This window comes from Trachurus japonicus, chromosome 10 (assembly GCF_045865225.1).
Source record: "Trachurus japonicus isolate A0001 chromosome 10, Traja_1.0".
Taxonomy (NCBI): Eukaryota; Metazoa; Chordata; class Actinopteri; order Carangiformes; family Carangidae; genus Trachurus; species Trachurus japonicus.
The window spans coordinates 19,401,382-19,419,144 of record NC_140916.1 but is presented as its reverse complement, the minus strand read 5'-3'; the positions used below and the strand labels follow the sequence as shown (position 1 = coordinate 19,419,144).

At 42.1% G+C, this 17,763-nt stretch overlaps 1 protein-coding gene and 2 pseudogenes across 13 annotated transcripts in view; all 3 read left to right on the top strand.

The window, feature by feature from the left end:
- The window catches only part of LOC146979825 (protocadherin alpha-C2-like), a 195,880-nt gene that overhangs the window by 131,968 nt on the left and 46,149 nt on the right, over positions 1–17,763 (top strand). Inside the window, exon 1 of one of the 13 annotated variants that reach the window (XM_085789787.1) lies at positions 645–3,047. The exons of 10 other annotated variants lie outside the window; for them this stretch is intronic. In XM_085789787.1, coding sequence (XP_085645913.1) covers positions 669–3,047 — 2,379 coding nt within the window. In that variant the 5' untranslated portion in view covers positions 645–668. Of the gene's footprint in view, positions 1–644; positions 3,048–7,584; positions 9,860–10,759; positions 13,333–17,763 lie in introns of those variants that run through there. 2 more of the 13 variants (XM_085789795.1, XM_085789786.1) reach the window with 2 other exon arrangements.
- Positions 3,759–6,978, top strand: LOC146979827 (protocadherin alpha-2 pseudogene; annotated as a pseudogene).
- Positions 14,223–16,670, top strand: LOC146979826 (protocadherin alpha-5 pseudogene; annotated as a pseudogene).

The window sequence follows — 17,763 nt, the reverse complement described above, 5'->3', positions numbered from 1 at the left end:
TAAACCCACCATCGTTTTTTTTTCCCCAGTTGAAAGCATTTCATTGCTGTTTTGTATGATTACAACTATTGCAATGAAGTAGCAATAGCCACAGCCCTGCAGCCTGAAACCTAGTTCATGTCGCTGGTGTCACTCTGCTATGATCTGCAATACTTCCTGAAACTATCTGTAGTATAAATGTGCTTTCCACGGTGATATAACTTGTGTTAATATTGTGTGGTTTCTTTACCACCCTGTATTAATCAGTCATACTTTTAGTTGATGATTAGTTGTTTATACATTACTTGTGAAATATGGCCATCAGGTAATACAATTGCATGTATGTGCATTATAACATAACGTATGTCTAAATAACACGTTAGGCCGCTAATATCGGGTTTGTTCATTTTCACAAACCTAATCATTTGTTATAAATACTGGTTTATGCACTGCTAAACTACGACTGACCACATGAGGTCGCAGGAGACCGCAGACATGAATGTGTCCGTATGTCCAAAACTCCTCCTCTTTGCATGGGAAAAATGAATCGTCATCAGCCATTAGTCCACCCATCGAAGGTGCCGTGACGGGAAGGGCAGGAGTTACCACACAACAATATTACACTGGATGGAAATATCAGTGCTGGGGATAAATGATCAACTAGGTTCTGCTCCTTTGTTACAACGACAATGTGTATTCGACGGGAAAAGGGACGCATCTGGATTGGCATTATTTTGTTTCTTTGTCTTTGTGACCGGGCTGCTTCGCAGTTATCTTACTCCGTTTCCGAGGAGGCAAACAAAGGCACGGTCGTGGGGAATATCGCAAAGGATTTAAACCTCAATGTACAGGAACTAGAAAACAGAGATCTACGCATTGTTTCGAGTTACAGTAAGAAATATTTTGACGTGAATTTGCGGACCGGGAACATCTTTGTCGACGACAGAATAGACAGAGAAGAGCTTTGCCCCAATGTGGTAAAATGCTTTTTAAGAATACAGGCTGTTTTAAACAACCCAATGAGCGTACAGCGCATAGAGGTTAATGTTTTAGATATAAACGACAACTCTCCAGTTTTTATTGAAAAAACATATTCTCTGAACATTTCTGAATCATCCTTAGAGGGAGAGCGATATCTTCTTCCAGTAGCAGTGGATTCAGACATAGGCAGCAACACAGTTAAGACCTACAAGCTGAGCCAAAATGAGCATTTCTCGCTGGATGTGCAGAGCGGTGGAGAACACGGCGTGTCTGCTGAGTTAGTGCTGCACAAAGCTTTAGATCGAGAGAAACAGTCGGTAATCACGCTCCTATTAACGGCCATAGACGGAGGAAAACCACCTAAATCAGGTTCATTACAAATAATTATTAATGTAATAGATGTCAATGATAATATACCCACCTTTAGTAAATCACTTTATAAAGTGCGCGTCAAAGAAAATGCGACTCCCGGTACAATTGTGATTAAGTTAAATGCGACAGATTCAGACGAGGGCATGAACAGTAAGATCCTGTATTCCTTTAACAAGCGAGGTAATATTGATCCATCAATTATTTTTGATCTGAATTCAGAAACTGGAGAAATTACTGTGAAGGGAACATTAGACTATGAGGAGACGCCTGCTTATGAAATTAGAGTTCAAGCAATGGATCAAGGCACGTCTCCTCGTAGTGCCCATGCTAAACTATTGATAGAGATAATCGATGCAAATGACAATGCTCCTGAAATATCAGTGACGTCACTGATGACCCCAGTAAGAGAGGACGCTGAGCGTGGGACAATAGTTGCTTTTATTACAGTGGGTGATAAAGATGGAGGAAACAATGGTGCAGCTAACTGTAAAGTAGAGGGGTCTGTTCCCTTTAAACTAAAGTCCAATTACAAAAATGATTATTCATTAGTAGTAGATGGACCACTGGACAGAGAAAACACTTCTGTTTATAATGTCACCATTACAGCCACAGATGAAGGAAGTCCCCCTCTGTCCAGCATCAGGGTCATTACTGTTCATGTTTCTGATGTCAATGATAACGCTCCTCGTTTCATGGAGCCTGTGATTAATGTTTATGTGAAAGAAAATAGTCCAACAGGATCCATTATCCATACAATAAATGCTTCTGATGCTGATTTGGACAGTAATGCAAAGTTGACTTACACACTGTTAGACAGTTCTCCTAAAAATATCCCAATTTCCTCAGTTGTAAACATCAACTCAGAAACAGGAGATATAGTCAGTCTGCAGGCTTTTAACTTCGAGGAGTTAAAAACCTTTCAGTTTAAAGTTCAGGCCACAGACTCTGGTGTTCCTCCGCTCAGCAGCAACGTGACTGTCAATGTTTTTATCCTGGATGAGAATGACAACAGTCCCTCGGTTCTCGCGCCCTATTCTGAACACGGCTCCGTTAACAGTGAGAGCATCCCCTACTCTGCTGAAGCGGGATACTTTGTGGCAAAGATCAGGGCTGTAGACGCAGACTCTGGATACAACGCGCTGCTTTCTTATCACCTCTCTGAACCCAAAGGAAACAACCTGTTCAGGATCGGAACCAGCACGGGGGAAATCAGGACTAAGAGGAGAATGAGTGACAATGACCTGAAAACTCACCCCTTGGTGGTCTTGGTCTCTGATAACGGAGAACCCTCCCTGTCAGCTACTGTGTCTATTGAGGTGGTGGTGGTTGAGAGCACAGCTGACATCCAGACTCAGTTCAGACATGTGCCCATAAAGGAGGACAGCTTCTCTGCTTTAAACCTCTATCTGCTCATCGCCATTGCGTCGGTCTCAGTGATTTTTCTACTGAGTCTCATCAGTTTAATAGCTGTCAAATGTCACAGGACAGACAGCAGTTTCAGCAGGTACGGGGCCCCAATGATCACCACCCACCCTGACGGGAGCTGGTCTTACTCTAAAGCTACTCAGCAGTATGACGTCTGCTTCAGCTCAGACACGCTCAAGAGTGACGTAGTGGTTTTCCCCGCTCCGTTTCCGCCTGTAGATGGGGAGCTGATCAGTATTAATGGAGGAGACACTTTTACCAGGACTCAGACTTTACCCACCAAAGACAAGGTAGGCCATTTGTGCTGAGTGCTTTTGAAACTTTACAGTGCTTTTGATCAAACATAATTCATTTTCCTGATATCTTATAAGTATCAAGACATACAGTAGTTTCAACATAAATGATGCAATGAATATCTATAACCGCTTCCAAATGTATCTGCTTGTTGCAGTTACTACTTTCACCTTGAGGCAATGTGTTCCAAGATCCCAAGTTTTACACATGTTTAAGTAAACAGTTGTGAAATGTTGGGATGATTTATCTTGTTTACAGTTATACCGCTCTCCATGGTGCTGAACTCTGTCACTCTGTCTTTTAGTTGAAACCCCCCATTGTTTTTCCCCCAGATGAAAACACTGTATTGCTGTTTTGCATGATGGAAACTTCTTTGCCTACAATGAAGTAGCAATAGCCACAGCCCTGCAGCCTGAAACCTAGGTCATGTCGCTGGTGTCACTCTGCTATGATCTGCAATAATTCCTGAAACTATCTGTAGTGTAAATGTGCTCTCCACGGTGATATAACTTGTGTTAATATTGTGTGGTTTCTTTACCACCCTGTATTAATCAGTCATACTTTTAGTTGATGATTAGTTGTTTATACATTACTTGTGAAATATGGCCATCAGGTCATACAATTGCATGTATGTGCATTATAACATAACGTATGTCTTAATAACACGTTAAGCCGCTAATATCGGGTTTGTTCATTTTCACAAACCTAATCATTTGTTATAAATACTGGTTTATGCACTGCTAAACTACGATTGACCACATGAGGTCGCAGGAGACCGCAGACATGAATGTGTCCGTATGTCCAAAACTCCTCCTCTTTGCATGGGAAAAATGAATCGTCATCAGCCATTAGTCCACCCATCGAAGGTGCCATGACGGGAAGGGCAGGAGTTACCACACAACAATATTACACTGGATGGAAATATCAGTGCTGGGGATAAATGATCAACTAGGTTCTGCTCCTTTGTTACAACGACAATGTGTATTCGACGGGAAAAGGGACGCATCTGGATTGGCATTATTTTGTTTCTTTGTCTTTGTGACGGGGCTGCTTCGCAGTTATCTTACTCCGTTTCCGAGGAGGCAAACAAAGGCACGGTCGTGGGGAATATCGCAAAGGATTTAAACCTCAATGTACAGGAACTAGAAAACAGAGATCTACGCATTGTTTCGAGTTACAGTAAGAAATATTTTGACGTGAATTTGCGGACCGGGAACATCTTTGTCGACGACAGAATAGACCGAGAAGAGCTTTGCCCCAATGTGGTAAAATGCTTTTTAAGAATACAGGCTGTTTTAAACAACCCAATGAGCGTACAGCGCATAGAGGTTAATGTTTTAGATATAAACGACAACTCTCCTGTTTTTATTGAAAAAACATATTCTCTGAACATTTCTGAATCATCCTTAGAGGGAGAGCGATATCTTCTTCCAGTAGCAGTGGATTCAGACATCGGCAGCAACACAGTTAAGACCTACAAGCTGAGCCAAAATGAACATTTCTCGCTGGATGTGCAGAGCGGTGGAGAACACGGCGTGTCTGCTGAGTTAGTGCTGCACAAAGCTTTAGATCGAGAGAAACAGTCGGTAATCACGCTCCTATTAACGGCCATAGACGGAGGAAAACCACCTAGATCTGGTTCATTACAAATAATTATTAATGTAATAGATGTCAATGATAATATACCCACCTTTAGTAAATCACTTTATAAAGTGCGCGTCAAAGAAAATGCGACTCCCGGTACAATTGTGATTAAGTTGAATGCGACAGATTCAGACGAGGGCATGAACAGTAAGATCCTGTATTTCTTTAACAAACGGGGTAATATTGATCCATCAATTATTTTTGATCTGAATTCAGAAACTGGAGAAATTACTGTGAAGGGAACATTAGACTATGAGGAGACGCCTGCTTATGAAGTTAGAGTTCAAGCAATGGACCAAGGTCCTGTTCCTCGTAGTGCCCATGCTAAACTATTGATAGAGATAATCGATGCTAATGACAATGCCCCTGAAATATCAGTGACGTCACTGATGACCCCAGTAAGAGAGGACGCTGAGCGTGGGACAATAGCTGCTTTAGTTACAGTGAGTGATAAAGATGGAGGCAACAATGGTGCAGCTAACTGTAAAGTAGAGGGGTCTGTTCCCTTTAAACTAAAGTCCAATTACAAAAATGATTATTCATTAGTAGTAGATGGACCACTGGACAGAGAAAACACTTCTGATTATAATGTCACCATTACAGCCACAGATGAGGGAAGTCCCCCTCTGTCCAGCATCAGGGTCATTACTGTTCATGTTTCTGATGTCAATGATAACGCTCCTCGTTTCATGGAGCCTGTGATTAATGTTTATGTGAAAGAAAACAGTCCAACAGGTTCTACTATTCATACAATAAATGCTTCTGATGCTGATTTGGACAGTAATGCAAAGTTGACTTACACACTGTTAGACAGTTCTCCTAAAAATATCCCAATTTCCTCAGTTGTAAACATCAACTCAGAGACAGGAGATATAGTCAGTTTACAGTCTTTTAACTTCGAGGAGTTAAAAACCTTTCAGTTTAAAGTTCAGGCCACAGACTCTGGTGTTCCTCCGCTCAGCAGCAACGTGACTGTCAATGTTTTTATCCTGGATGAGAATGACAACAGTCCCTCGGTTCTCGCGCCCTATTCTGAACACGGCTCCGTTAACAGTGAGAGCATCCCCTACTCTGCTGAAGCGGGATACTTTGTGGCAAAGATCAGGGCTGTAGACGCAGACTCTGGATACAATGCGCTGCTTTCTTATCACCTCTCTGAACCCAAAGGAAACAACCTGTTCAGGATCGGAACCAGCACGGGGGAAATCAGGACTAAGAGGAGAATGAGTGACAATGACCTGAAGACTCACCCCTTGGTGGTCTTGGTCTCTGATAACGGAGAACCCTCCCTGTCAGCTACTGTGTCTATTGAGGTGGTGGTGGTTGAGAGCACAGCTGACATCCAGACTCAGTTCAGACATGTGCCCATAAAGGAGGACAGCTTCTCTGCTTTAAACCTCTATCTGCTCATCGCCATTGCGTCGGTCTCAGTGATTTTTCTACTGAGTCTCATCAGTTTAATAGCTGTCAAATGTCACAGGACAGACAGCAGTTTCAGCAGGTACGGGGCCCCAATGATCACCACCCACCCTGACGGGAGCTGGTCTTACTCTAAAGCTACTCAGCAGTATGACGTCTGCTTCAGCTCAGACACGCTCAAGAGTGACGTAGTGGTTTTCCCCGCTCCGTTTCCGCCTGTAGATGGGGAGCTGATCAGTATTAATGGAGGAGACACTTTTACCAGGACTCAAACATTACCTACTAAAGAGAAGGTAGGTTATTCTTGCATATTTAATCCAGCACCAAGGTGACGTTGCCTGAAATGCAATTGTTTTCACTCACTGCGTGGAATAACATATAACATTTCATACAAGCGTGCATGAAATGTTATTTGTGACCACAGGTTTCACACATTTCCGATTAAGCACCACGCACAAATATATATTTTTGGGCATAAATGCATATTGTGTCATGGTCCATTACACGTTGAAAGAAGCCAAGTGTTTTGCTTTTATCTTTAGTTGACTGTGTGGCAAAGTTCAGGAAAGTCGATTTCTTTTTTAAATCACTCCATACACTAGATTATAAACATGATCAAAATCAAATTGCGAATTGCAGAGGAAAAATCATTCTGTCCTTAAGATCTTAACACTGAGTTAATCTGAGAAACAATTAACAAGTCAAAGGTATTTTTTTTCAAAGACTCGATTTGACAGCGCTCTCCATGGTACTGAAAGAGAATTCAATGGATTTGAACACCGTGTTTTTTAATGACTTATTTTATCTGATATAACTCTGGTTTTGTCAATTTAGCTCATCTGTAAATTTAACAGCTGTAAGTGACCGATTTGATTAGTCTTTTTTCCCCCTTTATTTTCTTTTTATCCGCCAAATACAACCGATTACATCATTTGAACTTCCCACCAGCTCCTCGTTCCATTAAAATATAACCTGGGGTTTTTTCCATCGTGAATAATATGTTTACATGCTGAAAGGTTAGTGTTTATTAATGTATCATCAATATTTACAGTTATTCTCTAGCACACTTGAATCCTAAACTTGCCAGGATGCACTGTATTTGAAACATTGCGAAAGACATGAGGGTCTTTTGATGTGCATTCGTGCACTATTATCCACATGATGTCGCTGGAGACCGTGGATCTGACCGTTTCATTTGAAACTCCTCCCTTTAGTATGGGGACGTCATAGGCCACTATACTTTAGACACTCGGTGGTGTTGGGAAGAGACGGGCAAGAGCGAGAAGAGAACAATACTGCTTTAGATGGAAAGTCTTACTCTGTGGATAAATGAGCTGTTGGGTTAATATCTTCTACCACATCAACGATGTATGTGCGACGACAAAATGGATATGGCTGGATTTGTATCACTGCTCTGCTTTGTCTTTGTGACGGGTCTGCATCGCAGTTGTCTTACTCCATTTCTGAAGAGGTGAACAAAGGCACCGTAGTGGGGAATCTCGCAAAGGATTTAAACATCAACGTGCAGGAGCTAGAAACGAGGGATCTGCGTATTGTTTCTAGTTACAGTAAGAAATATTTTCACGTGAATTTGCGGAATGGAAACCTCCTGGTTCAAGAGAGAATAGACAGAGAAGAGCTTTGTCCGCATGTAGTAAAATGCTCGATCAAAATACAAGGCGCTTTAAACAATCCAATGGATATACAACGAATCGAAGTGAATGTTCTTGATATCAATGATAACTCGCCTTCTTTTGTGGAACAATCGCATGTACTAAACATCTCCGAATCATCGTCACCAGGAGAGAGATATTTTCTCCCGGTAGCAGTGGATGCAGACACCGGCAGCAACACAGTGACGAACTATAAGCTGAGCCAGAATGAACATTTCTCGCTGGATGTGCAGAGCGGTGGAGAGCACGATGTGTCTGCCGAGCTGGTGCTGCAGAAAGCTTTAGATAGAGAGAAACAGCCAGTAATTAAACTTCTCCTGACCGCTGTAGATGGAGGAAAGCCGCCTAGATCAGGGACATTACAGTTAACCGTTAATGTTGTCGACGTTAATGACAACATTCCGACTTTCAGTAAATCTCTATATAAGGTCCGCGTCAAAGAAAACGCAACCCCTGGGACACTTGTGATTAAGTTAAATGCAACAGATTTAGACGAGGGCATTAACGGTAAGATCCGGTATACATTTATCAAACGGGGTAATATTGATCCGTCTAATATTTTTGATCTTAATTCAGAAACTGGAGAAATTACTGTGAAGGGAACATTAGACTATGAGGAGACGCCTGCTTATGAAGTTAGAGTTCAAGCAATGGATCAAGGTATGTCTCCTCGTAGTGCACATGCTAAATTGTTGATAGAGATAATCGATGTGAACGACAACGCCCCAGAAATATCAGTGACGTCACTGATGACCCCTGTAAAAGAAGATGCAGAGCGTGGAACAATAGTTGCTTTTATTACAGTGGGTGATAAAGATGGAGGCAACAATGGTGCAGCTAACTGTAAAGTAGAGGGGTCTGTTCCCTTTAAACTAAAGCCCAATTACAAAAATGATTATTCATTAGTAGTAGATGGACCACTGGACAGAGAAAACACTTCTGTTTATAATGTCACCATTACAGCCACAGATGAGGGAAGTCCCCCTCTGTCCAGCATCAGGGTCATTACTGTTCATGTTTCTGATGTCAATGATAACGCTCCTCGTTTCATGGAGCCTGTGATTAATGTTTATGTGAAAGAAAACAGTCCAACAGGATCCATTATCCATACAATAAATGCTTCTGATGCTGATTTGGACAGTAATGCAAAGCTGACTTACACACTGTTAGATATTTCTCCAAAAAATATCCCAATTTCCTCAGTTGTAAACATCAACTCAGAGACAGGAGATATAGTCAGTCTGCAGTCATTTAACTTCGAGGAGTTAAAAACCTTTCAGTTTAAAGTTCAGGCCACAGACTCTGGTGTTCCTCCGCTCAGCAGCAACGTGACCGTCAATGTTTTTATCCTGGATGAGAATGACAACAGTCCCTCGGTTCTCGCGCCCTATTCTGAACACGGCTCCGTTAACAGTGAGAGCATCCCCTACTCTGCTGAAGCGGGATACTTTGTGGCAAAGATCAGGGCTGTAGACGCAGACTCTGGATACAATGCGCTGCTTTCTTATCACCTCTCTGAACCCAAAGGAAACAACCTGTTCAGGATCGGAACCAGCACGGGGGAAATCAGGACTAAGAGGAGAATGAGTGACAATGACCTGAAAACTCACCCCTTGGTGGTCTTGGTCTCTGATAACGGAGAACCCTCCCTGTCAGCTACTGTGTCTATTGAGGTGGTGGTGGTTGAGAGCACAGCTGACATCCAGACTCAGTTCAGACATGTGCCCATAAAGGAGGACAGCTTCTCTGCTTTAAACCTCTATCTGCTCATCGCCATTGCGTCGGTCTCAGTGATTTTTCTACTGAGTCTCATCAGTTTAATAGCTGTCAAATGTCACAGGACAGACAGCAGTTTCAGCAGGTACGGGGCCCCAATGATCACCACCCACCCTGACGGGAGCTGGTCTTACTCTAAAGCTACTCAGCAGTATGACGTCTGCTTCAGCTCAGACACGCTCAAGAGTGACGTAGTGGTTTTCCCCGCTCCGTTTCCGCCTGTAGATGGAGAACTGATCAGTATTAATGGAGGAGACACTTTTACCAGGACTCAGACTTTACCCACCAAAGACAAGGTAGGCCATTTGTGCTGCGTACTTTTGAAACTTTACAGTGCTTTTGATCAAACATATTTAATTTTCCTGATTGCTTATACGATTCAAGAGATACGGTACTACTTCAACATAAATGATGCAATAAATAGCTATAACTGCTTCCAAATGTATCTGCTTCTTGCAGTAACTACTTTCCATGATCGTCTGAGTACACTTCAAAGCGACGACATGTTGCCACTCAGTATCACAGAAAACTGGTTGTAATATATTTTGTATCCTTCCTGACTTATTTTGAGAATGTGTGTTTTACACCTTGAGGCAAAGTGTTCCAAGATCCCAAGTTTTACACATGTTTAAGTAAACAGTTGTGTAATGTTGGGATGATTTATCTTGTTTACAGTTATACCGCTCTCCATGGTGCTGAACTTTCTCACTCTATTAGTTTAAACCCATCATCGTTTTTTCCCCAGTTGAAAGCATTTAATTGCTGTTTTGTATGATTAAAACTATTCTTTGCCTGCGATGAAGTAGCAATAGCCACAGCCTTGCAGCCTGAAACCTTAGTTTCAGGAAGTACTGCAGATCACAGCAGAGTGACACCGTGCGACATGAACTATCTGTTGCATAAATGTGCTCTCCGCGGTGATACAACTTGTGTTAATATTGTGTGGTTTCTTTACCATCCTGTGAGGATCACTCATACCTTTATTCGATGATTAGTACTTGTAAAATATGGCCATCAGGTCATAAAATGTAATGTATGTGCATTATATGCCGTTCCACCTATTAATGTCTGAATAACACGTTAAGCCGCTAATATCGGGTTTGTTCATTTTCACAAACCTAATCCTTTATTATAAATACTGGTTTATGCACTGCTAAACTACGATTGACCACATGAGGTCGCAGGAGACCGCAGACATGAATGTGTCCGTATGTCCAAAACTCCTCCTCTTTGCATGGGAAAAATGAATCGTCATCAGCCATTAGTCCACCCATCGAAGGTGCCGTGACGGGAAGGGCAGGAGTTACCACACAACAATATTACACTGGATGGAAATATCAGTGCTGGGGATAAATGATCAACTGGGTTCTGCTCCTTTGTTACAACGACAATGTGTATTCGACGGGAAAAGGGACGCATCTGGATTGGCATTATTTTGTTTCTTTGTCTTTGTGACGGGGCTGCTTCGCAGTTATCTTACTCCGTTTCCGAGGAGGCAAACAAAGGCACGGTCGTGGGGAATATCGCAAAGGATTTAAACCTCAATGTACAGGAACTAGAAAACAGAGATCTACGCATTGTTTCGAGTTACAGTAAGAAATATTTTGACGTGAATTTGCGGACCGGGAACATCTTTGTCGACGACAGAATAGACAGAGAAGAGCTTTGCCCCAATGTGGTAAAATGCTTTTTAAGAATACAGGCTGTTTTAAACAACCCAATGAGCGTACAGCGCATAGAGGTTAATGTTTTAGATATAAACGACAATTCTCCTGTTTTTATTGAAAAAACCTATTCTCTGAACGTTTCTGAATCATCTTTGGAGGGAGAGAGATATTTTCTCCCAGTCGCAGTGGATTCAGACATCGGCAGCAACACAGTTAAGACCTACAAGCTGAGCCAGAATGAACATTTCTCGCTGGATGTGCAGAGCGGTGGAGAACACGGCGTGTCTGCTGAGTTAGTGCTGCACAAAGCTTTAGATCGAGAGAAACAGTCGGTAATCACGCTCCTATTAACGGCCATAGACGGAGGAAAACCACCTAGATCAGGTTCACTACAAATAATAGTTAATGTAATAGATGTCAATGACAATATACCCACCTTTAGTAAATCACTTTATAAAGTGCGCGTCAAAGAAAATGCGACTCCCGGTACAAGTGTGTTTAAGTTAAATGCGACAGATTTAGATGAGGGCATGAACAGTAAGATCCTGTATTCCTTTAACAAACGAGGTAATATTGATCCATCAATTATTTTTGATCTGAACTCAGAAACTGGAGAAATTACTGTGAAGGGAACATTAGACTATGAGGAGACGCCTGCTTATGAAGTTAGAGTTCAAGCAATGGATCAAGGCATGTCTCCTCGTAGTGCAAATGCTAAACTATTGATAGAGATAATCGATGCAAATGATAACGCCCCAGAAATATCAGTGACGTCACTCATGACTCCTGTAAAGGAAGATGCTGAACGTGGGACAATAGTTGCTTTTATTACAGTAGGTGATAAAGATGGAGGCAACAATGGTGCAGCTAACTGTAAAGTAGAGGGGTCTGTTCCCTTTAAACTAAAGTCCAATTATAAAAATGATTATTCATTAGTAGTAGATGGACCACTGGACAGAGAAAACACTTCTGTTTATAATGTCACCATTACAGCCACAGATGAAGGAAGTCCCCCTCTGTCCAGCATCAGGGTCATTACTGTTCATGTTTCTGATGTCAATGATAACGCACCTCGTTTCATGGAGCCTGTGATTAATGTTTATGTGAAAGAAAACAGTCCAACAGGGTCTATTATTCATACAATAAATGCTTCTGATGCTGATTTGGAAAGAAATGCAAAGCTGACTTACACACTGTTAGACAGTTCTCCTAAAAATATCCCAATTTCCTCAGTTGTAAACATCAACTCAGAGACAGGAGATATAGTCAGTCTGCAGTCTTTTAACTTCGAGGAGTTAAAAACCTTTCAGTTTAAAGTTCAGGCCACAGACTCTGGTGTTCCTCCGCTCAGCAGCAACGTGACTGTCAATGTTTTTATCCTGGATGAGAATGACAACAGTCCCTCGGTCCTCGCGCCCTATTCTGAACACGGCTCCGTTAACAGTGAGAGCATCCCCTACTCTGCTGAAGCGGGATACTTTGTGGCAAAGATCAGGGCTGTAGACGCAGACTCTGGATACAATGCGCTGCTTTCTTATCACCTCTCTGAACCCAAAGGAAACAACCTGTTCAGGATCGGAACCAGCACGGGGGAAATCAGGACTAAGAGGAGAATGAGTGACAATGACCTGAAAACTCACCCCTTGGTGGTCTTGGTCTCTGATAACGGAGAACCCTCCCTGTCAGCTACTGTGTCTATTGAGGTGGTGGTGGTTGAGAGCACAGCTGACATCCAGACTCAGTTCAGACATGTGCCCATAAAGGAGGACAGCTTCTCTGCTTTAAACCTCTATCTGCTCATCGCCATTGCGTCGGTCTCAGTGATTTTTCTACTGAGTCTCATCAGTTTAATAGCTGTCAAATGTCACAGGACAGACAGCAGTTTCAGCAGGTACGGGGCCCCAATGATCACCACCCACCCTGACGGGAGCTGGTCTTACTCTAAAGCTACTCAGCAGTATGACGTCTGCTTCAGCTCAGACACGCTCAAGAGTGACGTAGTGGTTTTCCCCGCTCCGTTTCCGCCTGTAGATGGGGAGCTGATCAGTATTAATGGAGGAGACACTTTTACCAGAACGCAGACACTGCCCACTAAAGAAAAGGTAGGACATACATAACTTGAGAATTCTTGAATAATTAATACAGAATCAAAGTGACATTGCCTGAAATGTATTTGTTTTCATTGTCTAATTGAGAATACAATTTCTTTTGATACAACATGTAATGCAAGTGTGCATTATATCTCTGTGACGACAAGTTTCACATGTACGTTTAAGCGCCACGAACTAATTATATATTACAGGCCATACATGCATATGTGTCTTGGTACAGCAATGTTGAAAGAGCCAAGTGTTGGGGGGGGGGTCCCATATGCGCATTTCAGGAAAAAAATCCTTTCTGTCTTTAAGTTCTCAACATTGTGAGTGAATAGGATGAAACAATTTAGAACCCACAGTTATTTATTTCAAGACGTGATTAAACAGCGCTCTCTGAAAGGCCGTTGGAATGGGGTTTGTACAACCTGTTTTTTCCAACAACCTATCTGATATAGCCTAATTCTTGTTTTATCAATTTTGTTCACTGGTAACATCAACTATAACTGTAAGTAACCTTCTTTGTATTTTTTCCTGCATATATAATTTGCATTTCCCACTCGCTTCTGGTCCATTGACGTGTCACATTAGGCTTTATAAATGTATCCATTATTACTTTCAATTATTTTGTAGCATGTAAATCCTTAATTTGCGAGGAAGTACTGTATTGAATATACAATTGCGAATGGCATGATAATGTTTGTATGAGCATTTATGTGGTATTCATCGCCACATGATGTCGCTGGAGACCATGGATCTGGCCGCTTCCGTTCATTTAAAACTCCTCCTCTTAGTATGGGGAAACAAACGTCACAGGCCAGTATACTTTAGACATTCGGGGTGTTGGGGAGAGAAAGGGAAGAGCACAAACGGAGCCGTACCGCTTTAGATGGAAGTCTTTCTCTGTGGATAAATGAGCTGTTGGTTTATCATCTTCTACCACATCAACGATGTATGTGCGAGGACAAAGGGGATATGGCTGGATTTATGTTACGGCACTGCTTTGTCTTTGTGACGGGTCTGCTTCGCAGTTGTCTTACTCAATTTCTGAAGAGGTGAACAAAGGAACCGTAGTCGGGAATCTCGCAAAGGATTTAAACATCAAGGTTCAGGATCTAGAAACCAGAGATCTGCGTATTGTTTCGAGTTACAGTAAGAAATATTTTGACGTTGATTTGCGGAATGGAAACCTCCTGGTTCACGAGAGAATAGACAGAGAAGAGCTCTGTCCGCATGTAGTAAAATGCTCAATCAAAATACAAGGCGCTTTAAACAATCCAATGGATATACATCGTATCGAAGTCCATATACTTGACATAAATGATAACTCGCCTTCTTTCATTGAGCAATCGCATGTACTAAACATCTCTGAATCAGTTTCACCAGGAGAGAGATATTTTCTCCCGGTAGCAGTGGATGCAGACATCGGCAGCAACACAGTGACGAACTATAAGCTGAGCCAGAATGAACATTTCTCGCTGGATGTGCAGAGCGGTGGAGAGCACGATGTGTCTGCCGAGCTGGTGCTGCACAAAGCTTTAGATCGAGAGAAACAGCCAGTAATTAAACTTCTCCTGACCGCTGTAGATGGAGGAAAGCCGCCTAGATCAGGGACGTTGCAGTTAACCATTAATGTTGTCGACGTTAATGACAATACACCCACTTTCAGTAAATCTCTATATAAGGTCCGCGTCAAAGAAAACGCAACCCCTGGGACACTTGTGATGAAGTTGAATGCAACAGATTTAGATGACGGCATTAACAGTAAGATCCGGTACTCATTTATCAAGCGAGGTAATATTGATCCGTCTAATATGTTTGATCTGAATTCAGAAACTGGAGAAATTACCGTGAAGGGAACATTAGACTATGAGGAGACGCCTGCTTATGAAGTTAGAGTTCAAGCAATGGATCAAGGCACTGTTCCACGTAGTGCACATGCTAAACTATTGATAGAGATAATCGATGTTAATGACAACGCCCCAGAAATATCAGTGTCGTCACTCATGACTCCTGTAAAAGAAAATGCAGATCGTGGGACAATAGTTGCTTTTATTACAGTAGGTGATAAAGATGGAGGCAACAATGGTGCAGCTAACTGTAAAGTAGAGGGGTCTGTTCCCTTTAAACTAAAGTCCAACTACAAAAATGATTATTCATTAGTAGTAGATGGACCACTGGACAGAGAAAACACTCCTGTTTATAATGTCACCATTACAGCCACAGATGAGGGAAGTCCCCCTCTGTCCAGCATCAGGGTCATTACTGTTCATGTTTCTGATGTCAATGATAACGCTCCTCGTTTCATGGAGCCTGTGATTAATGTGTATGTGAAAGAAAACAGTCCAACAGGTTCTATTATTCATACAATAAATGCTTCTGATGCTGATTTGGACAGTAATGCAAAGCTGACTTACACACTGTTGGACACTTCTCCTAAAAATATCCCAATTTCCGCAGTTGTAAACATCAACTCAGAGACAGGAGATATAGTCAGTTTACAGTCTTTTAACTACGAGGAGTTAAAAACCTTTCAGTTTAAAGTTCAGGCCACAGACTCTGGTGTTCCTCCGCTCAGCAGCAACGTGACTGTCAATGTTTTTATCCTGGATGAGAATGACAACAGTCCCTCGGTCCTCGCGCCCTATTCTGAACACGGCTCCGTTAACAGTGAGAGCATCCCCTACTCTGCTGAAGCGGGATACTTTGTGGCAAAGATCAGGGCTGTAGACGCAGACTCTGGATACAATGCGCTGCTTTCTTATCACCTCTCTGAACCCAAAGGAAACAACCTGTTCAGGATCGGAACCAGCACGGGGGAAATCAGGACTAAGAGGAGAATGAGTGACAATGACCTGAAAACTCACCCCTTGGTGGTCTTGGTCTCTGATAACGGAGAACCCTCCCTGTCAGCTACTGTGTCTATTGAGGTGGTGGTGGTTGAGAGCACAGCTGACATCCAGACTCAGTTCAGACATGTGCCCATAAAGGAGGACAGCTTCTCTGCTTTAAACCTCTATCTGCTCATCGCCATTGCGTCGGTCTCAGTGATTTTTCTACTGAGTCTCATCAGTTTAATAGCTGTCAAATGTCACAGGACAGACAGCAGTTTCAGCAGGTACGGGGCCCCAATGATCACCACCCACCCTGACGGGAGCTGGTCTTACTCTAAAGCTACTCAGCAGTATGACGTCTGCTTCAGCTCAGACACGCTCAAGAGTGACGTAGTGGTTTTCCCCGCTCCGTTTCCGCCTGTAGATGGGGAGCTGATCAGTATTAATGGAGGAGACACTTTTACCAGGACTCAAACATTACCTACTAAAGAGAAGGTAGGTTATTTGTGCTGAGTGCTTTTGAATCCAGCACCAAGGTGCTTTTGATCAAACAATTTCATTTTCCTGATATCTTATAAGTATCAAGACATACAGTAGTTTCAACATAAATGATGCAATGAATATCTATAACCGCACCAAATATATATTTTTGGGCATAAATGCATATTGTGTCATGGTCCATTACACGTTGAAAGAAGCCAAGTGTTTTGCTTTTATCTTTAGTTGACTGTGTGGCACAGTTCAGGAAAGTCGATTTCTTTTTAAAATCACTCCATACACTAGATCATAAACATGATCAAAATCAAATTGCGAATTGCAGAGGAAAAATCATTCTGTCTTTAAGATCTCAACACTGAGTTAATCTGAGAAGCAATTAACAAGTTAAAGGTATTTTTTTTCAAAGACTCGATTTGACGGCGCTCTCCATGGTACTGAAAGAGAATTCAATGGATTTGAACACCGTGTTTTTTAATGACTTATTTTATCTGATATAACTCTGGTTTTGTCAATTTAGCTCATCTGTAAATTTAACAGCTGTAAGTGACCGATTTGATTAGTCTTTTTTCCCCCTTTATTTTCTTTTTATCCGCCATATACAACCGATTACATCATTTGAACTTCCCACCAGCTCCTCGTTCTATTAAAATATAACTTGGGGTTTTTTGCATCGTGAATAATATGTTTACATGCTGAAAGGTTAGTGTTTATTTGTATCATCAATATTTACAGTTATTCTCTAGCACACTTGAATCCTAAACTTGCCAGGATGCACTGTATTTGAAACATTGCGAAAGACATGAGGGTCTTTTGATGTGCATTCATGCACTATTATCCACATGATGTCGCTGGAGACCGTGGATCTGACCGTTTCATTTGAAACTCCTCCTCTTTGCATGGGAAAATGAATCGTCATCAGCCATTAGTCACACATCGGTGGTGTTGGGAAGAGACGGGCAAGAGCGAGAAGAGAACAATACTGCTTTAGATGGAAAGTATCAGTGCTGGGGATAAATGATCAACTGGGTTAATATCTTGTTACCACATCAACGATGTATGTGCGACGACAAAATGGACGCATCTGGATTTGTATCACTGCTCTGCTTTG